The sequence below is a fragment of the Calliopsis andreniformis genome, chromosome 3 (genome assembly GCF_051401765.1).
Source record: "Calliopsis andreniformis isolate RMS-2024a chromosome 3, iyCalAndr_principal, whole genome shotgun sequence".
NCBI classification, from domain to species: domain Eukaryota; kingdom Metazoa; phylum Arthropoda; class Insecta; order Hymenoptera; family Andrenidae; genus Calliopsis; species Calliopsis andreniformis.
Genome location: NC_135064.1, coordinates 27,174,836 through 27,199,841, shown reverse-complemented (window position 1 = coordinate 27,199,841; position 25,006 = coordinate 27,174,836). Strand labels below are relative to the sequence as shown.

Sequence of the window (25,006 nt, the reverse complement as noted above, 5' to 3'; positions counted from 1 at the left end):
TATAACAAAATTGAATTTATTATATTTGCACGAAATAGAAAGGATGTAGGACGTACCGGAATAATGATACACAGTAAATGGAACATTACGTTTCGACAATAGGTCGAGTTACATGAAATTGTAATTAGAGAAATGATTCGCAGCAAGTTCGATAATGTATAATGGCAAATTCTGGTGATCGTCAAAACGACACGACACGATAATTAATATCGGCCTGTATCGGAGATTCTAAAACATAAGTGGCGAATTTAATAGCAGCTGAAATGGCGGGTTTCTCGTCCGGCTGGGAAATTATTGTTATTACAGTTTTCAAGCGGAATAATTCGTCGTGATTAATTCTATTCGTCGTGTAAACACGTATCGAAAAACCATTCGGAGATTTTATTACTAATACCAAAGGCTATGCCATGACGCCAAGTTTAATTCGTCGATTAGTAACTCATTCAAAAGTTAATATCTACCCTGGACTGCTACGAACTGAGCCAGAATAATTAATTACAAAATAACTGGAATTTCTCATTGAAGTGTACCTTAGAACTAAGGCAATATTGCTATTTAGTTCCGAGTTTCTCTTCTATATTGAAACAGTTTGCAAGGCATGTCAGACTTGCTGCACAGTGACAAAGAAATTCGGTGCATGCTCTTACCAGAAGGAAGAACCATATTTTCTATTATGACTGGCTCTCGCAGAATTAAAAAGCGAGCCAAAAGCAATAGGAGGATAATCCACCATTGTTCAACGGAGTGGCCAAGTCTGAATCGAGATGTCCATCGACTCTTCCCATTAATACATGGGTTCCATCAAATCTACTGACCACCAGAACAAAAAACTCTAGACTTGTGGAAGATACTTGGCTGAGACAAAAGCATTGTTTTACATTTCAGATTAAACCGTCTTCCTTTTCTTCTACTTTTTATTACTACAATAGCAGTACTTATAGATGTCAACCAAAATTTATGCTTCTAGTACCATACTAAATTCAATGAAAATTCTATGACTGGGGCAAAGAATAATTATTTTTAATTCATTTACAAATTTCTATAGTATTCCCCGTCTTTTAGTAGCTGTCACCATAGTTGTTTAATAATATAGTTAACCTCTCAATTCTGTAGAAATTATCACCGAGATAGTAATTTGAAATTTGACATTAATCCAAGCGACTTTTGCGTGAATAATGCAGGGGATACACCTTCATCCAACCCATCTGGCCGATCGAGGAACCGTGATCAACCCATCTCCGATGGATCGCCTTAACGTATGCGAGACGATGCTCGAGCCCGAACGATGTATCGAACGATAAGCCAGCAGATTGGCGATACGCGTGGACGTCTGTAGAGCGGGCGGACGAGAGGCGCGTGGTGCTGCATGCGAGGCTGGCAATTGAGGCTTCGACCCATCGAGTTTCAGGTCGAAACAAGGCCTGTTGTACTGTAAAATGCCGATGCGAGGAGTACAGGCGCATGCACACGCATAGAGGCGTCGGTTCAAACTTGCGAATTACTTCGCGAAGGAGGTTGCGCACGAAACTGACGGCTCAATGCTACCCACCGACTATACAACGTGTACGAACCATCGCGCGGGATAGAGGAACCATCAGGAACACACGTTTCCCTAGTGTTACAGTTGATCACCAGGTGTTCTTGAAACTAGAACTTTCTGTGCCTTAGAATGGAGCACCGATAAAGGGGAACACATCGAGTCGGCCCTGTGAACTAAGTAATTGCGGTCGTTTAGTACCAAGAAGGGGAATAATACTGTCGCGTGTTGGATCGTTCGAGCGATGTTTTCTCAAGATCTATGTATTACCGTTTTTGTCTTTCCCGTTTTAGTTCGGAATACTGGCGACTAATTACGACTGAAGTAATTATGATAGTGTCAGGATAAGGAGCGAGTAGATTGAGAAACATGAGTCGTGGGAAAAAGAGCAATCAGTTTGCGGTCTCATTTCTTAAGTGGTTCAAAAACCTGTTGATTTATTGTCGAAAAAGAAATCTGGAATAATCAATTTCCTACTGAACAAAAATTACGGGATAGCTCATCAGAGATGATGACTTTTATCGATAATCTATTCTCAGAATTGAATTCTGATAAAACAGAAAACCACGAACTACTGACCAGAAAAGCAACACCGTACTACAAAAAACGAAGAACTACACCACCACTTACTTCTACTGAACGATAAAATATGTCACTTGCAGTTCTTATCGTGAAAGGTATGTAGAAATACAAGTTCATTGCGCTCAAGTGATAACACTTTTTGTAGGAGAGTAATACCTCATCCCCAGTATCATTGGAGGCGTTTGCGCGCGTTAATAGCGATCAAGTAGATATGTAGTATAATTCATATTCACGCACGTGCGAGACCCGGCTCCGATAGTAACGATGCCAATGATTTAATGGCGCATGGGTACACGCGACCTACGGACGATTCGTTTTAACGTTACAGTGTCCCGAAGCAATAAACAAAACCGAGTGCGTAGAACGAGTATGTGGCCGCTAGCCGCAGTAAAATTATCGTACAGGTTGATTAATTAACGCCTCGGATGGTCTGGGTTGTTTCATTGACTCGTGGCACTTAATTGCTGAAAATTTGCGGAAATGTTCGTACTCAAATGTAGGTTTGTTAAAACTGGAAAAATTGTTTAGCGATATGGTAGCGAATATTGGCTAGCGATAGCTCGAAGGAACTAAAAAAATGTTGACAGACATTGATGCTTCGTGGCATTGAAAATTGCAGACTGAGTGTAAAATAGCTGTAATAAAATTATAACAAGAACATATAGTAGTTTTGATTTTATTATATCGAGCTGTGTTTTGTAGAAATTCACGAAAATATTAAGAAATATTAATGGCTGAGAAGCACGAGTTGATACTACTTGCGCGCCATACCTGATTTAAGTAGTATAGACTACGGAAAGTCCGACATTAGCCTTTGGCCTCATTCAAACTAGGTATTCCACTGGCACTTGATACCCAGCTAAGATTGAACAGATTAAAGAGGAAGAAACTTTTATAAATGAAAAGTACAGGTTAAAATACACAAAAAATTGCAATAATTTTAAACACCGAGTAAGTAATTTTGTCCTCCAATATTCAATATTTGTAAAAAACGACAATTTCAGGTGCACTATTGAATTCGTTACATTTATTGCAAAAAGTTTTCAATTTTTTGAGGAATCTGACTGTTAAAATCACGTTACGGACATCGAAGCACGGAAACTCTTCGTGTAACTTTTTCTGTATTAAACAATTTCATTTCTGGCATTAAGTCCGAGCGTTCATCGACTCGATTCTAATCAATTCTTAAGGCTGAACGGCTGAACAAGTCTCGTTTTCGCCAGACAATTTCCGATATGGGTTAATAAGAACCGATGAGTTATTTAAATCCTACGCAATCAAAGCGAGTCAGAGAAAGCAGCAAAGAAGTTAAATTATTTGCAATGGAGTTTCGATTATTCGATTTCCGATTATCAGGGCTCCATTTTATTTGAGCCAGCACAGCCTCGAATGATCAGGAACTCCATTACGGATAATCGACGTTTCTCTGTATTGGGAACCTAAGTTTTTCCTCCCCCAATCTACTTCAAGAGTTCCTGCTTCATGGGGGAGGAGGAACGGAAACGATTGCCAACGATAAATTATGTAAATCATTCTAGTTAGTTTGTCGTACCTTTTTCTGCTACAACTTCATGTGGAAAGATAAATCAATACGAATTTTGCGAAGCTATGAAATTCACATAAATCGACCTTTGAATAATGACTACTACCAAACTAAAAAAAAAATTATTCACAGCATCATTAACTACCAACTTATTTTCTTTTTTCCTTTGGCAAACAGAACGCGTGATACTATCACAGAAATTATACACTTACACTCGCTCTCACCATTAGGAGTCAGTATAGGACGTGGCATGTAAAAACGGAGAATGCTCCTGGCGAAAGAAACAACCACAAAATTAATTCCCCAGGGCGTGAAAATACAGCGCTGACGATAATCTGGCGTTCTGTTCTGATCTTCGACTCGTTACGGTTCTCCTTTCCTTTTAACGAAGTCCATGATATCGGTGTTCGCATTATACACGCAGGAAGCCGTGTTCAGACTCATATTATACAGACATAGTGGCCAGCGGACTGACGCACCGTAATTACCACGGCAATTACCGCCGACACATTTCAAGCTGTAGCCTGTACAGCCGCATCGTGCTGTTCCATGGCGCAGCTCAAATTTTCCTACCAACAGACACGTTAGTCGCTGAATAAACAGATAAAGGCGACTGAATAAGAGCCGAACAGTACGGCTACGAGCATTGCCGTCTTGGGAGACTGCGATCGTGGCTTGGCGAAGAAATTTCATTGGAATTGGTGAACAAGAAGCTCGCGTATTCCTCCACTTGCTCGCTGCGGCTGTGTTATCTTGCAAATTACTTTGAATTTCTGCGACAATGATCTTAAATGAGACCTCCTTGCGTAGAAGTCACGTGAAAACAGCGCAGGAGGTATCTTAGGATTCTTTAGAGCAAAAGCATGTTTTAAGGAACAAATAAGGTACTGAGGACTGTTTCTCAGTCCATCTGAGAAATATGACTACTAAATAGTAGCTATAAGCGTGTTATAAGATAGACGGTTACTTCCAGCAGTGAGCTTTTAGAGAGAAAAATCTATATACCTCTCTGAACTTCGATAAAGCTGGAGTGAATAGAATCAGACTAAAAAGTCGATTCCTGTTACATTCGACATGTTGAAAGAGAGTGTTGAAGTTAGCTTTTACTACAAATCTCGCATAGAATTTCTCCATTTCAGGAATGGTGGAAAATACACTGAAAAAGTTAAATAATGTCATGATTAGTCAGCACGTAATGGGAAACTGCGAATTACCACGTTCTAATAATATTCACCATTTACGATTCTCTATCATTGTCAACGTTCAATTTGTCTGTTTCGAATTTAATTCCGACTATTACTTTTCCAGGATCGCCGCAACCAGAAGGGCTGCAATTCACCGCCGGCCATTATGGAACGAAATAATAATGATGTATTATCTGTCGGTTACAATAGATACTGGAGGGTTGAAAATTGCGCTGAAACACGCCTTTGTGTTCATAATTAATGAACTCCATCGAGCTGCGGTTCATACCAACTTCCATCTTCCGAATGATGGCTGGCTGCGTTGCTTAGGTACACACACAACATACACACACATATATACACGTACAAACACGCAGACCAAGTCTAGGATTATTATCGTCGACCCAGGAATGTGGGCCACGGCCTGGACTCCGGAGCTAGCGCGGCAACCCTGAAATTTCGCTGTTATCTTGCCGTGTTGTGCACTGGTGAATGCTCTCGCCCTTTTAGCCAGCCTACTCTTCGCGAAAACTAACTTACCCCTAGACCATCATTTTCGGTTCCTCGTTGCAGGTTGTAACGCGAGTCGATTTCTGTTCCGGTGTAATAACGCGTTCTAATTGAGACGAATCTGTGAAATCAGAGGAAGAATTATTCTCTGTAGAAATTATACTACTGTTCTTAAACCCTCCAATTCCTTTCCTGGTCCCTACTCGTTTTTCCCAAGTACTCTACCCCGTTTCTCCGACCCACGATACTTAATCGATCGAAAGTAGCCTCTTAGGGGTCAACCGATAAAAATCGTAGCTTAACGCGACACTCACAGTTTTTAATAAGCGTTTAAGCGTGACATCAGGGAAAAGGCAGAGATTTTATTATGTTGCTAATTGTGTTGGAATATCAGTGTACTTCTACGAAGCGTGTACGACCTCGAAACTGAGAAACTCCAGTTAAACTTAACAATACCTTGGTCAGGAAGGGGGCGTGTGAGGACTAGGCACAAGCGGTGACAAAGTAGAAAAAACTTCACCTTATCGAGTGCCCTTTTTCCAGGGTTTCCTGATAATTGCCTGGGCATGGCAGATTTGAAAGACGACACGGTTTCCTGGAACTTTAGACATATAGAAGACCGTGGAACACGCACAGAAACATACATTACTCTCGAGATAAAAGTCACTGTGTACTTGCAAGTATATACCTCACAAACTGGTCCTTTTTAGGCTGTGGTGACAGTGCATGCGTTTTATGATGAACTGATGCTCTGACAAACATGTCTAAACTTATTTCGTCCATACGATAAATAGTTCCGACATATTCCCCGGAACATCAGTGCATCAGAAAACACATCCATTGTAATCGCAATCTTAATCCACCGCGTGCTCCATTCGATGCCACCATCGATTCCAGCCATCGATCACGTCTACTTTCCCTCTCCAGAACTCTCCACTTCCTCCGCGGAGGAGGATCGCTCGACTAGGTATTTCAAGACGTAAAACTTTTTCCCAAGGTAGGGTGGGGAAAGGAGTTACGAGTTGTTTGCCGATCCGGCAAGCAAAGAAGTTTCCTCGAGTGGACGTGATTACGCGGGGAAAACGAATAAGCCAGGGCATGGGAGGGGGCAGGAGAGGGAGGCTGATTGCTAAAAATTACGGCGCCGCACGCTTGCTTCTGTACACTCGAGATAAGCGTGTCGATCTAGCGTGAGATTGCGTCTCTCCGTGTTAGAATTTGTAACAGCTGCCTCCCCGGCCATCTGCCCGGCTGTCTGGCCAAGTCGAAACGCTCGTGTTTGCTCCTACTCGACAATGAGCGGATTGCGAACGATTAAACTTTCAGGAACGAGTTAATCCGACGTTAAGAAGTGCGCAAAAGCGGTATACAGCGTGATTCATTTCGAACTATATTAGCCTATTTATTTATTTAACCCGTTCCAGATGAGAGTATTTTTTCCAAGACCAGCAACAGTCTTTTCAGTACAAAAATGACTCACATGTTGTATCCTTGGCTAATGAGGAAAGCTAACCTTTGATCCAATGGATGGGTCATCGGACTCGAATGTATTAAAAAGACTATTCTGTACACACTGTGCCTTATTTTCATTCGTAAAATAGTAAATCTTGCTGTTGACAACTTCCTCGAAGAAGCTTTTCGTAGATGTGGGTACTTACACTTGAATTATAAAGAAGCGGGAAAAGTGTAGGGGACAGAAGAGAGGGAGAACTGAAGAGACAGGAGGGAGACGATAGGGAAGAACGAACTGCAGAGAAGAGAGGGGAGAAAACAGATAAGAGAGGTAGGAGAGAGGATCTACGATCGTTTCTTTCGCGTTTGACGCGACCGCGACAAATGGGATGCGCCGTATGGATCCACAACAAATAAAACGGAGGAAGGAAGCACGAAATAAATTTAAATTCATTTCATCGGCGACTGACGTCCCCGTCAAAAATGATATACGATCGGCATGGGAGGTACTATTTATTTAACCGGCCATCCCTCTCGCGTTCGAATTCGGTCGAATTTGTGCCGGCTGATTCCGCGTTGTTAAACGCGGAGCAAACCTGTACGCATATCGCTCTGCAACTGTTCGACCGACAGACTGTTATCTGAAATATTCCGGTGGTTGGTCGGCAGCGATAATTGCGCGGTTTCTCTGGTCATATTTTCGGCCGCGATAATGGCGAAGCTGTCGCTTGGATCGAGTCCGTTGATTGTCTGTACCCGTCTTCTCTCGTCTCGCGTTACGCTCCACGGTCGAATAAAGATTTACACGAGGGGAACGTGACTTTTCGATGCAGGAAACAGCGCGTGTGCTGGGTTTACAGACTGTCTGGAAAACAGAGATTCATACTTCATACTGGGGATGCCATAAACAAAAGCGTCGGTGACGTTTGCCGCTGTCGCCGGCCAGAATCTCAATGCAATTCGTCGACGCAGATTCGCTCGAGCATGAGCTATCGAACGACGAAGGGAACATGGCGTTTCTGAGATCCGCTTCGTTCGAATCTCGCGAGCAGGGAAGGTCTCGCAGTGACGTTAGATGCGAAACCGAACGCTCGATTTTATATTTACAGGAAATAAATAAGGAACGAAGGCAAAGGGCGGGGCAACATCGTTGTCGTGTATAAATATTTTATTGTCGGACGCTCTAGTCCCGCGGCCGCTGTATTGAATTTCGCTTTTACGAGTTTACGTATCGACGAGCGCCTGTAAAATTGGTTAGAGTTTAGTAGCCTTTTCGGCACGATGTAGAGACGAAGAACCAGTCGCCGGGGGCGTCAAGAAAAATGTATCGATCGACACTTGAACGGGGGAAGGGCAAATCTTGTCTGGCCGTGACAGGGGTGGAAAATGTAATTTTGAACAAAGGAAAGTGGGGTACAGGACAGACGAGATAACTGTTGCCGGTTGCGCTAAAGGTTCGTGAAGAATTTAGCGTCGCCTCTGCGCGTCAAAGGAGATGGAAACTTTTTGCGAAACTTTACGGATTAAGGCGGAAACTTCGTTTCTCGGGGACGTCTTAACTCTTCCGTTTTAAAAATTTTCCGCGCCCGCAAGCCCTGATGACCATGTTCTCGTGGCTCTTGTTTTTTATCTAAGAGGTCATAAAAACTCATTAACAAATCGTAATACCTATAATATCTTAAGTCTTTTATTACGATCTCGATTGTATGATTTATTTTTATCTAAGATCTACGTCTGCATAAAGATGAATACGAAATATACTCTTGTCCCTTCTTCCTATTTCTTTGTTATCCTCCATCTGCTCTTGCCTACAGCTCCTTCCATATCTTCTGTCAATTTTTTTCCTCCTCCACAGCCTTTTTCCAAGAGGGGGTAGAGAAAGAAGAAGGAAGAGAAAGAAGAGAGGAGAGGGTAAATTTGAGGGGAAGAAGGAACAGAGAGAAAAGTGAGGACTAAGGTGAAAAGACAAAAGAGAAAGAAGGGAGGACAAACGCCCTCTGGATGACGAGGGAATAACCTTCAGTACGGGGGTGGGAAAGGAGTGGGATTCCCTGATCATAGTGGGTACCACATAGGTATCACATAGGTACCCGCTAAGGAACCCCGGGGGTCCGAGGTAGCCCCCGAGGGGCTTCGCCAGAGAGCGATCTGAGACTGATCCCTCGGCTCTTGGGGTTGTATTTATACCTTTCCGAGAGGACATGATAGTGACGCCGATTCAATTGATTGGGTGATTGAACCCGTCAAGTCAAGGTACTAAAGAACAATTCAGGGAAGATTGATATATCTGAGAAAGTAGCGACTGAAATGGGCACCCTCCCTACACATACTATTAATAACAATTTCACAAATTTTTAGCGCACATTATTTGTAATTACTATTCTCCAATAACTCCAATACCGAGATTAATATTTATTCATCAAACTCTGAAGCCCTTTCTTATACCCAATTCATTTCAACACTGTTCATCAATATCCACAGACAATATTCACGATATTTTTACGCTGCATATAATATGGACCTGAGGTAGTAAATTATTTTATACGATTAGGTAGTCACGATGGATTAAATTTTAAAAAGAGCGAGTTACTTCCTAAATGATAGTGACGCCGTTAGCCGCAACTATGAACTAACGATGACGTCGATGATCGGTAGGGGTCACGAAGTAATCGCAATTAGCCGCGCCGTAGGCTAACTGCAAAGTCGACAGATGGTAGCAGCGCGAAGTAATCGCGATTAGTCGACTACGTCGAGCGACTACGAGGTCGATTTCGCGCAGCGATACGTTGTTCCATGAAAATCCCGGGACCCGTTTACCCACTGACGTATTTCCGTACGGGCGTATCCCAGTTTCGTTCCAGTCACGCCGGTGCGTATGAAAAGGGAGCGAAACAGGGTCACCGGATGTTCCCTTTCAGCCTTTTTGATCCGTCCTCTATTTACGCGCCCTTTCTCCTCCTATTTTCTTGATTTCAGAACGCCTTTCTACAGCCCAACAAATCGGTCTGCATTTGTGAAGGAATCAAATCCTAGCATAACCACAGGTACATATACAAGTCTGTAAATAGCGTGGCTTTTCCCCTCAGCCTGACCGTGCTCAATCTCCATCGGTGATGAGTAATTTTACTTCTGGTCGATACGCTTGCAGCGATACCGGAAACCGTAGCTCTCTGCATCCGTGTAAGAGTATCCAGTGGAATATTACACGTAGGATGTGGATTTGGCGAGCGGGGGAGACAAGGGGACGCGTTGTCAGCGGAATTCACGGAATTCGGATTGAATAAACAGTTCGTGATGCGCACGTGCAACTCTCGGACAGGCAGATGTGGTATCGGTTGTAGACCGATACCGTGGCGGATCGTAATCATCATAACGGGAAAATAAACGCGCACGTGGGCGTACAGGTTGACGCAAACTGTGACTGACACGTACGAGATTTCGTCGCGGCTACTCTGTCACCGTCTGTGCGCGAGAGGCTGTCTTTCATGGGCTTTCTGTCCTGCACAGAATGTCCATACAGACGATTATTTGATACTGCTATGGTATAGTCATTCCCATTAGGTTGGCGAGACCGAGAGAGGTGGGAATAGGTTTCGGAATTTCTCGAGAATTGTCTGAACTTATCTTTTTTCTACTCATTTATTTCTTAATAATATATTTTAATAACTACAAGGTGTCGGACGAGTGCATTAGAGAGATAAATGAAACTGCAACACACACCAATAAATAGAACACTATCGATGAGAAAGAACAAAGATTCATTAATCCATAAATGACTCATAAAAATGCATCGCAGCGAATAAACACGAAGACAAAGAAACAACAGAACACAAACGAAAAGGAATATAAATCGCGGAGAATATTAAACCACAACAAACCACACATCGAAATTTGATGAGGGCCGAGAGGAATGGCAATTCCAGGCACCGAATCAAGGCGCAATAAAAATCGCACAATAGTCGCAATCAATATCCATTTGCAGCGAAGAAAGCAGGAAAGAAAAGGCTGGCGAGCTTCTCTGCTCCGAACGCAAATAATCCGGCCAGCTACATTCCTCTCTTGGAAAATTTAAATTTCGCCTCCCTTCTGTCGTACTGGTGCGTATCGATTCGCACTAAAAATACAAGTATCGTTCCAGGGGGACTTCCAGCCCCTCGATATCACCTCCGGTATAATTCTACTTTTCCGGTAATTCCAGCATTCGTTAAGCGGCCTCCATTCCGCTGGAACTAGCGCTCGTAGCAGTTATGAATCCGAATGCGAGTGCGAACGAGAATGCGCTGCGGTGCACCGCACACTTGCCCCAGTAATTTCGGTCTTTCCCGACCGTGTGTATGTACATATCCCAGGTAATATCATCAACCCTTAACAGACCCCTTTCTCTCGCCATTTTCCTTTAGAGCGGCAACGGAGCTGTTGCAACCCCGAAGAATCCAGCTCGAAAGCGCGCGGAAGAATCCGCGTTCATTCTCTTACTGCTCGCGCATGTGAGCAGTTTTTAGGAGTTCCAGTGATCCTACTGGCTCTCCAGGGGCCATGACAACCGCGTAAGTGTTTATAGAGAACGTGGTCCAAAGGAGAATACGCGGCAAGGGAATTGAAATTTGGATTTTTTATGATCGAGAAATACTGCTGAATTCTTATTAGAATTCCTAGGGAGAATATTTTCTCTGCAAAATTTGGACATTTGGTGGACGAAATGTGAACTAATAAGGCAACTCGAGTACCACGTGAAAGTGGAAAATTATTATGTGCTAGTTTAAATTCGGCAATAAAGGAACGAAAGTAATAAAAAGGCTTCAAAAAGCCATGATCACATTTTTATCGCTTGCGATCTTTACCTTACTTTGTTACAAAGTGTCACTCTTCACGTATTCCCTTCGTCTAATGACAGTTTATAGAATCTCACAATGGGGATTCAACTTTACACAAGCGATAGAATGGATTTACTTACGTCTATCGAGATTTGCTTGGCGGCGCGTCGTCGGTGCCTCGTCACTTCCGTCGCGGATCGATCGCCGGTGCATCAATGTGTCGCTCTTGATTGCTGACTCGAAGATTCCACGACGCTGTCGTTGTAAGTAGTGGCGGTCTCCAGGTACGCGTGACACTGAAACAGCCAAGACAGATGGGTCTCCATTAAATCAACTGGTAGACAGGTTTATGGTGGTGATCGATGTCGGGACGGACTTCGCTTTTGCTCCCTTTGTCACGAGGGTGTTATTAAATTCCTGTTACGGCGAGGCACGACCTTCAACGATCCCGAATGATAATTAACGCGTGTATAGTTTTTCCAAGCTGACTAAATCGCTAGGAGCACAGAACTAACACGCTCCAGTGAACGATAGTAGAAGAAAAGTATTGACTTTCGTCACGTCTGTAAAAGTATTCCCCAATGTAGGTGGCACTCTGTCCGAGTTTAATTTAGGAGAAGAAAGATTCGGCCTCGGCCTACATAATTTAATTAGCTAAAGCAGTCGAGACAAACGAAAGGTCCCGGTTCCAATTTCGGTTCAGTCACCTGTTTAATCCATTTCTCTTCTTCTACGGTTTATTCAAACAAGGTGTATGAGCAGACTCGTCTGTTCTAACAAAATCCTGGCATGTCTTTTTCGGACGTGACAGATAATTTTAAACGACAGAATTTTGATATCTATCTTGCAGGGTTCGTAAATTTATCCATCTTCTCAAGATGTATTTTTACGTCTTAGAATTGCTAGTGATGCTGATGTACATTGTATTTTCCTCTTATTCTGGGAATTGCTGTCACAAGCAGCAACTTCTTAATAACTTCTGCTAACATTCACATCTTTCAAGATAATTCTACTGTAATATCAAAGCAATCAGAAAGCAACTCAAACTTTCATGTTCTTAGCATGTCTAAAACTTTACAAGACAAAGTGCTCCACATTATCTTAGTAGGTTTCAGCAGCAAGAGTTAATACACATGAACTTGCAAATCAAAAACATCTGCAAAACTCCTTTGCGATACCATTTCAGAAACCCCTTCTACACCCTTTCAGATACGATTTACATTCTCTCATATCATTTATACATCGAAGCGTACATGAAATTCTCTAACCACATATATACCACTCGAAATGAAGGAGGTGGTGGGCGCTTCAGCATCCCCAGTCGTTTCAATTTGCTCGCGGTTCTGGCCACCAGAACTGCGACGGAGGACATCGGAACGCACGGAAGTGGAAGGAAGGCAGGAGGAACGAGGACGGGGTGAAGAACCGTCGGTTTCTGACTGGTCGGCATTCAAAGTGCTCGATGACAACGGGCCGAGGGTGAGGTTAGATTGAACCGTACTCCCGTGTACATGTATGCACGCGGTTGCTATCTAAACGTGCGGTAGGGAGAGAAAGGGAGAGAGCTTAAAAGGGTGGTTCATCGGCGTCGCGAAGGTGACGCTACGTACACAAGCGTCCCGCTATAGAGGAGACGCGTGAAGATGCGCGTACATCTCTACTGTGTTCGTAAGTTATGCATCGACTTCCTTGGATATACACCCCTTTTTTCTCCGCGACACCACTCTCCGCTCCCCCACACTTTTTACGCAAATCCTCTCTCGCTGACTGGAGCCATCTTGCTCTTTCCTTGATTGTGCGGCGACGCGTTCCTCCTGTTTCCAGACTCGCAGACGACCGCGTCGCGAGAGCACAATGGAGCATTGCGACACAATCGACGATGCATGCCGAGGGACCGAATGAAAGTGTCCTCGTTCGACGGTAAATTAGTCCCGCTTGTGGCCGAGCCAATGATCCTGGTTGCACGGAGAAAAATTTTTCTTTTGTTTCGTTTCCTAGCCCCCTTCCTCCTGGCCTTTATTTATAATTATCTTCTCCTTTTTTTGGGGCGCTGTATTGTGGAGTCCTATTTGGCGAGGTCAGAGGTGGTTTTAGAGAAAAAGATGCATATTTATGTAAAAGGGAAATGTACCTACTTTTCATATGAATGGAAATGTGGTTTTTGATCGATAAAGTATAAACTTCAATAACTAGATATATCTTTTATACTCTCCTTTATGCTTCCTGTATGTTACATATGTTTAGTGGCGTTGTATACGCTGCTGGGATGATTCGCCATATTCGGAGTGGAAAAGTTTAATGCAAACGATATTAGGGGCACCAGGGAACCAAAAAGTTCTAGCCCTGAAGCACTATATTACGTGAAACATTATAATCAGCGGCTGAGGCTAGTTAATTTCCAACGAACTTGCCCAGACTTTTCTCTGAACTTTTCCCTAGAACTTCAGTTCATTATTTTTTGCGGGCGGCAGCTTTTCGAGGTTGAAACTCTCATGATCTAATATTTCACTTTAACTGAAAACGTAACACTTTGCATTTCTAGTTTGTTCTCGGTAGATTAATGGACGTCGTTCAATCTGAAAACTTTTAACTATTTCATTCAATATGAAGTGTATGCAGGTGTTAAGAAAGTAACTAAAAATTCTATTTACTATTTACAGTAGCTGTAGAGAAAATATAAATACTTGCCATTGAACAAGCACTTCAACTTTAATAGAAATTCCACTGTACCTGAAATTTCTCATCTGAGTCCGAACAATAGTCTACAAAGTCTTCATTTTTCGAACATAACACGATAACCCGGTTGATAGCTCACAAAGCAGATTTTATAGGTACATACCTCTATCTCTCATCCCCTTTTCAAAACGATTGTTATTCGTATCGAGGCAGAACTAGCATAGCCGAAACAATCCAAGCGCGAGCGATAACTTTCAACGAGTACTCTCGGTCGTGCGGCGATAAACGAAGTTCGCATTGTCTTCGAGTTGGCACGGGATAAGATACAACCTGGCGCAACAAGGTTCACGGCCATCCGTTATCTGGAGCACCGCTATCGAGCGTCAGAGAACACCGCTATTGAACCGCAGTGTATACCCGCAAGAAGCAACGTGGAGGTGCAAATTTGCTGGCCGTACCTCGTGATTATCGGGGGTTAGCGTCTACAGTACGTTCAACCTGGCTATTCCACTGTAATGCGCTAATCCAAACTAAAAGGCAATCATTTCTGACCACGCCTGACATTTTCCCTGCGTTTTCCTCGAAAGCGGTTTTAATTAACTTTTACATTGCACAGCGTTTCTCATCTGCGTACTTTAGTTCGAAATTTTTGTCATTACTTGGTGCCATAAGTTGGTAGGTACTCGATAAAGTGCTAATTACATAGCTAAATATATTATTCTAATAAAAGAACTTCTGTACGCAGTACGATAATGAATATTGGCAAGTGATTTAAAACTTTCAGCCAAAAGCATGACGAGAATCCAGATCAATTTTAGCCCATACTCTGTTTTAGCTCAAATCAATTCTAATTTCGTGCCAATAAAGTCAAACTTCACTTTCGCAATCTATTCTCGATGCTAACTTCCGCGTTACATCCATTACACTAGTTTGAGCGAACTACGCTACCCTTAAACGGCACACCATTATACACGCCAGTGGTTTTTGCGTGTCTCAGATACTCTGTCCACGAGAGCTTAACGAAGGCTAGAGCTTGCCAGCCAGAAGGGGCAAAAATTAAACGTGGAACACTCGCGAACGGGATTGTGCAAGCTGTCTGAGCTCTCTGAAGAGCACCACGGGAGGAAGGGTGGTAAATCCCTCTCGAATCGAAGAGGTCTGGGAAAAACAATAATCTGAATCGCTTCTTTGGCACTCGTATTTGTTGCTCGTAAATGATCGCGAATAAATGACACTTTTTGAGGAGGAATTGATTCGAGGGTGGAAAAATATAGTCGCTGGAAGAAAGTTTCGGAACCAGATGCGATGAAAGAGGCCCGCGGGTAAGAACAATCAACAAAAGAAACCGGCCGAGTGACTGACTATTAATTCAGCTTCAGTGAGTCAGAAAAGTGGTCTTTCCAAGGCGAAGACGACAAAAGTTTTCGACCAATCGGCGGTCCTCGCCATCACGAATCTGCAAACCGCCGACCCTGTCGTTGACCCGAATAAACTTCCATTTTTAGTTGTTGTTTTCTTTTAAGAGGAATTGTTTAACCTAAGGGCATTTAAGAATTATTCCCTCTCGAACCTTTATTAAAGTGGAAATTTTTTATCCGCGAAGGAAGAATCCAAGACTTTTTAATATTCAAATACTTAATATTTAAAATGGTGTCTCTTTTAAAATGGATATTTCCGTATTGACTAATCGTTACCTCGACATAGCTTTTTAATCGAACGTGTGTAATAGTATACTTATACTTTTCACACTCGTTCCGCGCGTAAAGTGACGGATAGATTTGTAATTCGATTTGTTACAGAGTATTATAGGCTTTAGAGCAGCTATTCGTGGAACAACGCGGTAAACCGCAACACCGCAACTTGATTTCTCTTTTGATCGGCGTCATTCGATCTTCGATTAACGCCGCGTCTCTATTGTTGATACACCTGTGGTATCAATACGATGATAATTTGATTTTACATTCCTGTACTCTGTCCACATAGTGCCATCGTGCTGTGAAAACAGTGCCACTGTAGTGCCCTGTTCTTCGGGAGTCCGTGCTGTTGGGACAACAGGATGGCTTCTTTCCTGCGCGCCTCAAATATCCATGAATTCTTGCGCAAACTGGCAATATCGTTTCCTGGATAAACGAGTCTGTTTGCAGAGAATGGTTCAAGGCATATATGGGAGCTTGTTTTGGAGTGAATTCAGTCCAGAAAGGTATGGAAGAGTTTATGCTTGGTTGAATTCAAAATACTGAAAAATATGAGGCGAGAAAGGTTCTGTCATATGAAGAGGAACCAATTGTTAATTATTTCTCTCATAGAATACAGCATCTCTATTTTATTATATTTGTTGTTCAGGTTTTATTGTCATATTCTCAACTCGTTCGAATTCATTTGGGGTTGGTATATGCATCGACAGTGAATTGTTCTTCTTTTACGTTTTCAGCACAAAAGACTGCAAATATTTTATATTTTATGTTACTTAACTCAGGTTATAAATTACTTGGTATCGCAGTGATTATTAAAGCATATAATATCGTTGATGGTATACGACGATCTGTGTAGTATTTATGTGGCTCATATGGCATTTAATCATTATAAAAGCAGAAAATACAGTATTGAAAAGAATGCACGAAGCTGATCGGAAGCCACTCTTTGATCCACGATAGGTGAAAATGCCCGCATTAATTTCATTTTTGATTACATTTTGATTTTAATGCTATATTAATTACGCTTTCGGTATTAGCTTCGGAAATTCTGATACAATTTATTCGAAGATTAATATCATTTTTTAAATATCGGTGATATGTTTATGCGGTTGCACGTATAGTAAATTCAAAATAATGCATTTGGAGGTAACCTATAGCTACTTCTACTGCAAAATTAGAAGCGACAAATTCTCGAAAATACATATAAATTATTTAAGGAAATAATACTTGTATATTTTTTAGTTTTATTCAGTACTCATTGAATATAAATAGTCCCATTTGTCTCTGAGATTCACATCAATGTCCACAGTTCATGAAGCACCCTGTACAGAGAGATCATATACCTCGCCGAAAAAGTTGCCTACATTTCGTGCACACCATCCCAACCGCAAAATGCTCGAGCGCATACAGAACACGAGATTACCAAGAATAATAATTCAAAACCATTTTATTTCTCAATACACCGCCAATAATCGATCGTGACTACAATGATTTCCTATCGAGCGAGCAGAACAGGTCTGTAGCACCCACTACTTAATAAGAAACAACTTATTTAAAAAATGTAATTCGTTTCTCTGACTACCAATGCAGTAGATTTATCTGGTTAGTCCATGGCTCATAACTCAAAAAGTTTGCGTTACTGAATTGCCTTCTAAACGGGCTTCGCAAACGATTCGCGCGAAAGCAGCGGTTAGAGGTCGAATAAATTCCAGCAGCGCGTTTGGAAGCCAAAGAAAGCGGAATTTAGCGGCAGGGCGTCGTTATCGGAGCTACGTGGCGCCTGGCCGCTAAAACTGCTGCTATGTAAGAAAGAATCTCGAACGTTGTGTCTGCTGGAACGCGACGTTTGCCCATTCTTTCGCTTATCAGTAATTCCTTTCTTTAAACCGTTTCTTTCTTATCCGAATGTACTTCCCCAGATTTCTCGTGGGTTCATAGGAATAGTGTTGTCCCTCTTTTCACCCCCGTCTCTCAGTTACCCTATTTTCTTTATGCAGCGCACCAGACAGATCAGCGAACCATATTTCTCTTTCTTGTTCTTAATAAATGTCCGTAGAGCACAACATTGGGTGACTCGCGGAAAGGAACCAAGTACGAGCTAATCTCAACCAAAACGCGATCTACAGGATAGGAAAAAACCAGCGGTCGCGGACGAATTTAGTGGCATGGATTGTTCAAGGTTTGACTTACGAAATTGCGTGAAGTTGCGCTTGAGGGCAGAGCGTTTCCTACTTTATTTTCTGTCTCTACAGTACTGTCTCCCAAAATGTTCAAGTCTCTAAAAATCCCGCGATCTCTGCAACTTTCCTTGTGGCTACCGCGATAACGTCAAGCTACAAATTTGGAAAAGCAGTGTCAAACAAAGAAGCTAAATATTCTGTGCTGAGCTGAAAAGAATTCACTTGGAAGTAGTATTCTACCTACTATCCTCTATGCCAATATTAGCTTAAAGGGAAACTCCTCACACACTTATTTCCCTTTGTACGTGCTCAAGGTGATTTCCTACCCCTGCACTAGAACCTAACTAGAGTCTAACTAAAGCTCCTCTTGCCTAAGTCCAATGGTTCGCTGCATCCCTCTATTTTCCTAATAATAAGGTAGAAGAAAGTTTGATCATCCCTTACATCGCAGAACTCGCGTGCCGTGCTTCCACTTTCTGCTGTCGAGGTCGCTAAAATATTGAACGATAGTGGCCTCTTTTTTAACCCTTGGGAGGATCCGTATTAAGGTCAGCAGGAAAGAAGGAAGGGCATTGTGTTTGTCATGATCGCCTGTAAGGAACAGCAATGACCTGCGATGTAGCGAACGCTAGCAGCGAGGCGAAATAAAGGTAGATCGTGTCGCAGATGGGATATTGGATTAAAACACAGCTATGGGTGGAACGAGTAGGAACTCACTGGGGTGAGATTTTATAGAAGGTACTTGTTGCGCGACAGAGGGGAGCATCGCGAGTTGCGTCGACGATAAGCGGTTCGAGGAGTTAGGTGTCACTCGTGCTCTTGCGTTAGAAATGGGAACAAAGCGTTTGGCAGTATATAGATGATCGTGTCACTAACTTTTGAGTGGTACTGTTATTGAAATCTGAGTGAGAGGCTTCGAGATCGATTGCAGGTAGCAGTGGAATTTATAGTGGATTTCGAACTATTGACGTTCTTATCAGACAGGTAACTGTTGCTGTGCATGTGAACTAGCGAGATCTGCCTTCTATTGAAATGTTAATTGAGAAGTATTGTTTGTCGACTGATAAACTGATAGTAAATAGTAATTTTGAATCAAGTGTACAATAGGTAGAAGAATCTTTTAACATTTCGGGGCATTCAAGTGTTATAGAATTGCAAACAAATTTCCTTAAACATCTCAAACCATAAATTTAATATTCAGATAAGTTCTACATCGAGTTCTGAAGCAATGTCTACCCAAAGGTAAGTATGTTGGCACGACTGAGCTGAGAAGTGATCAAAAAATGTATGCAGTCGCAGCTGGAAGGTCGAAGAGCGCAGTTGAAGCCCAGGAGTCGAAGAGTAAGGGCGAGAGTTAAAGTTCGAGAGTTTAAGAGTAAGAGACGTGAAAAGAACAAAGTTGGGAAGTCGAATAGCAAAGAGTGGGAAGTGTCAGAGTGGAATAAAAGAGGTGGAGTTAATGGAGTCAGAGAGTTGAGAGTGAAAAGTGCGAAAACTGAATTCTATAATATGAGATCACAATTTTAATAAATTTAGTTTAAAGTATGATAATATGATACTTATACTTTCAATTTAAAACAAACCTTTTGCCCTAAAGCTCACCCTGAATGCACAGTAAATTATAATCTGCTCTCTTAGAAATAAAATTTTTATACAAATTTCTCGATTTTATAACATTATCTACATATTTATTACCTATTTGTCTATTTCTTCGAAATATGAATGTGTAAATATACCTACTGTATTTCTACGTACCCATTATAAGAAATCTCATTAATATCTACGAGTGTTAACATTTGTACAGCAGAAACGATTGCAGTTTATGGTATCAATAATCCGCGACTTGTTACTAAAAATACCAGAAGATATTAGAGAAATAAATTAGTCAAGAATTCTCTATAAGGAAAAGGATATGTATTCCTACCGCGATACCAATTCCAACGTGTTAGACGATCCACCATCGAAGGAAAAGGAGACGATATTTTAAGAATTGAAGGAACAAAGATTGACTGGGTTGCCGTCTCCAGAAAATCTGGCGTTCAGGAACAAGACGTTATGCAAAAGCGACGCGTACGCCGTCGCGGAAGACAAATAGCATCACTCCGCTGAAACATTAATCTCGATTGATGCGAGGAAAGTTTACCAGACACTGTTCACGCGGAAATCGGATACGTTCCCGTATATATAAAAGCGAGGCTTCTCGTCCTAGCATTCCCTCGGCGCGGTAATATATTTTTATCGCGTCCCCGTCCCCGCGGCGTCTCCTTGCACGACGCTCTTAAATCATTTTTTATGATTGCCCAGCCGAGTCGGACAATTTGTCAGAATGACGTACCTCCCTTAAATTTACCGAAAAGCCGAGGGCAGCAGTCTGCTCAACGAGCGCGACTTCTTGAAATAAGATTCTGAGTGATGCCTCGGATCAAAGATGACTCGACCAATCAGTAAATGAAGGGAAAAATTATTACACGTCATTGTGAATAATAGAGGCGTTTCACAACAGGTGGGAGAAAGTTTAAAGGTGTGGGACTATATGATAAAGTAACTTGAAATTTAAGAGTAATTTGTTTTCGGGGTTATTACCGATTGAAAGATCAAACAGAGCTGGAATTCGATTTTAACTTGTATATGAGCTGGTATTAAAGTTATTGTGGTCAATTAGTACCTCTGTGTTTTTGTTTCACTGTAGTATAATGTCATTGACCAATGAAGTTTTCAAGGATCGAAGTTACGTATTATTATTAAAGGGTCGAGCGCCCTTTCGCAGCGTACAGAGGGTCGAGAGACCGATATCCATGAAACGCGATTTTATTACACATAATAATAAGTTTCACATAATTGTCTGCATAAGCGTACGTAACTGCCCCTAATCGCGATTTCGATGATTATTGTGCTGAGAGATAGCGCCGAGCCATTTCACTGGAATTAATCGTACATGGTCAACTGCGATTACTGTTATTAAATTATGCGCGGCCACTATTAGAGGCAAGCATTGATACGGCGATAGCTGGTGACGGAATTAAATGCACGGAAGAACGGTTTATATTTTACAGTATCTGTACAGAATGTCGCTTAACTGGTGATACAACTGGGGATTCAACGATTTTGAACCAAACAGTGACTCTGTTATAAATAATATAATGTAATAAAATTACGCTATGGAGGGTTTTTCCCCACCGAGACATTATTTCTGCGACGACCTTTTCGCTCCTCTCCCTGAAGTATATTATCATCAAAAGTGTATAGAACTATACACCAATTTAAGTTAGTAAGCTAAGTAAGTATTATACAGTGTCCAGGTGGTCGACTTAAATAAGGCCATCTACATATCTATTCCAATTATGATGGTATAAACAATATTTTACTAGACTTTAAAAGAAATATTCCTTGCAATGTATTGTTTCCTCAAACCATTCAAATTGCATGTAAAATATTTGTTATGACACTACAATTAGAAAAAGATACTTAAGTGGCCTTACTTAAGTGGACCACCCTGTATTGTCCTACAAACATGGCTAACAGAAGGACTAAAATATTCAACATCAATATATTTCTACAGAGATTAATATCTCCTTGTCCATATTCTCTGAACCGATTCTACCTTTATACCCCAATGCTCCGTAGAACACCTTTCCTAATCCTCAACGCAAGGGGAATGGTCGGAGCAGTTTCCAAATCCCTGCAAAGTCCGCCACGAATAATAGACTCGCGGCTCTCGAAGGCTCGTGTGAATGAATATTGAAGCCGTCGAGGGACCAAGGGCCCCATTTATAATGCCTTAATCTCGTTTCGGACCACGGAATTAGCAGCTCGATTGTGAAACGCTTGCATGCTTGGCGGCAATGTAAAAGGCTTGAAACGCAAGAGAAGGGCTAATGTGCGTGCACCGTTCGACAGCGGCGACCATTCGTCGATTATGAAGTAACAACACAGTGATTGCCTCGACCTCCGCTGCTACGGCGAATGGAATGCGCGATAATTGGGCTAGCTTAATTGTCTACGTGGTGTGTGTTTGCGAATGTGCGCGGCTACTGGAGTCAGGACAGACTGCGAGGAATCGACTCAATCAGAGGATATATACGCAGCCACGTATAAACCTATTCATTCTCGAGGGTTGTGTGTTCCTCGTTGCCCGTGAATACCGTGCAAGGTTAACCGCTGGACACATACGGACGAGCCGATGTCGGGAATCGAATTCTGGTCGCTTTGCTTGATCTCGAGTTACATGCCACGACGAAAAACGCGACCGCAGCTGGGGTAGGTCTTAATGGTGATCAACAAGTAGTTTAGAGAGAGTTCATAATGTATGGAGTGTTCGACAACAGGAACCAGAAATTTAATTAAGTGATTCAATATGTTAAATTACGTTTGAGACTGTGTCTGACTTGACTTATTCTACTGACGCTGCAGTGCCTAGCCTGGCTAATGGGCAGCAGTAGAATAAGTCCTAAGACATACGCCGTTAACAGAATCTCTTCTAATATCTGTTATAGAACACTCTGTAGAGAATTGAAAGGAAAATGAGAGTTACCTGTTGGAGAAGTGCAGCCTGGTACCATTTTCTTTTCGTTTGTTTAGAACTGATAGATTGACTATTGATGGCTATGTTGAGAGTTGGTATTTTATAGCTTGTAGAAAACTGCGTTAGTAACTTGAGAGGAAGATGAACTATTATGGTGTACAGAATTTGAGAACTACGTATATCCACACTCCAGGCGCGCTGAAGACAGACTGGATGTAAACAGTACTGCTGCGTGATGGTCACTTTGTCGCGCTCTAATTGGTCGGTTCTATTGGTCTGCTTACCATGAATTGTTTCAGCACGCTATTTTAATCTTCATAATACTGAGTGACGTATAAGTGTACCCCAGGTACTTAGTTTTTGTCAGGTTTCGATCTTGATATTGTGGAGGTTAAACAGGGTTATATTGAACAAGACAGAATAAGTAGTATATCTTTAAATTGCACTAGCTTAATCTGAAAATGAGAGTAAATACATATTTACATGTATGTAAGTATTTTACACACCCTGCGAAACTTTTGATAGTATTGTACTAAACAGAAATAAGTAGATATTGGCTAAAGTTTAAATCAAGTACGCGCTCTAACTTAGCGCCATTCAAGTTCGATTTTACTGAGATTGAGTTAAATTTATATACCTTTATCTTGGATCTAAATTATGTTTAGCGAAGTTAATATAATTATATGGTGCTCTCTACCTTGAATAAATCTTATTATTGACAGCATTGAAACTCAACAAGTGGTTCTGCAAAATCTCCCTGCTATTTTTAAATTGGGAACAATTGAAAGATTTAAAGGTTGTGCATTTACAGGTTGTTCTTCGGTGGTCTGTGGTTTCCCCAACTTCGATTTTCCTAACTTTTACACTTTCACGAACTCCTCTCCCATATTTTAAAACTTCTCATGGTACCTGGTTGTGTAAAAACAGCGTTAAAGAAGTTCCTAGATAAGAACTGTGCGGTGGACAATGCTGCCGAACGGACAGTTTCTCTTTTCTCGCTTAAAGTGTTGGATGAGGCTGTCTAATAAAATGGTATATTCACATTGTCGTAGGTTTTAAACTTTTGCACCACTTTATCAAATTTAGCACCCTTAATTTCCTTCAAATTACCATAGTTCATTCATCGATCATAGTCAATCCTATTTATCACAGACCGCGTACAGTTTTTCTCCTGCCACGCATCTATCTCCGCTAATAACCCACTTCGCGTGGAACGTGTTAATTACCTTAAACGAGTACAGCGGTATCGAGATATCGACGCATGCATTGACACAGGATGGGTATTCGGGTGACACTGTGTATTCTCCTTTCAATGAAACCCACCGTAATGAACTCGATAATTGTCCCAGAACACGTTTCGCCGACGCGCCATGGAAAAAGATGATCATTAATAAAAGACGCGTGATTACCGGATCACGTGTCCGTGTAATTAAATTTCAGGATTCCGATGTACATGGACCATAAAGGCGTGCTCGGCTACATCCACGCGCGAGCGCATAATAATTTCCAATGGGGTTTGGAGAAACAAAGATCAGTTTGCGCAGCGTCAGGCTTCTGGTTCGAGGCGGTAACGCGGTTGCTTCTTCTTTTCCATTACGTTTAATCGAGCCTCGGAAATGTCTCGCAATTGAATAACATCGAGGGCAACAGGAACGCGGAACGCAAGTATATCGAATGATCTCGAACGGTTTGAAAGCCAGCATTAACCTGTGCGGAACGGAGCGACACGGCTCGCTTTTGTGCCCTCAGTGCGACGGTTCTATTCAATTAACAAATCCTCCCGATGCAATTATTGCTCCGCTAAATTCGTGTACGCGTGACACGGGCTTTGTTTGAAATTCTGGTGAACTGCTTGAATTATTCAAATTCCATGGCCGATTTGTTAACTATGCAGTCGTGTAAACGGCGGGCCTGCGATAATTTATTAGACTGTCAAGAGGACCACGTCAAACGATTAGATTCATGCGGGGGTAATTTCTAAATGTTTCGCTATTCCGTCGATTCTGTCTATTATATTGTTATCAGCTTGACTAGGGAAAATGTTCAAACAATTCATAGCAAATTCATGGCAAAGTGTGTTCGAGGATTTTCTTCAATTTTTCATATACAAGATTACAGAAGATGACTGAATGTTTTCTGAAAATTAATTAATTGTGTAGGATCCTGTCCTAGACATAGGTGCTCATACTACTTATTAAAAAACAAAAGGTCAATTGTCAATGATTCTATGCTAAAATTGATAACTAGAATGCTTAGCATTCTTCTTGCAAGCTCCATTACACTTGACGAAGTTTAACTGCACTTTGATCGAG

The 25,006-nt window shown here is 41.8% G+C and overlaps 1 protein-coding gene across 1 annotated transcript in view; it reads right to left on the bottom strand.

Moving 5' to 3' along the window:
- Window positions 1–22,830, bottom strand: part of Kek5 (leucine-rich repeat, immunoglobulin-like domain-containing kekkon 5 protein) — a 63,467-nt gene extending 40,637 nt beyond the window's left edge. The window contains exons 1-2 of the mRNA XM_076393578.1: window positions 22,704–22,830; window positions 11,763–11,918 (exon numbers count right to left, since the gene is read on the bottom strand). Of these exons, the coding sequence (XP_076249693.1) occupies window positions 11,763–11,918; window positions 22,704–22,731 (184 nt within the window). The 5' untranslated portion in view covers window positions 22,732–22,830. The remainder of the gene's footprint in view (window positions 1–11,762; window positions 11,919–22,703) is intronic.
- Between the last annotated feature and the right edge of the window lie 2,176 nt (window positions 22,831–25,006).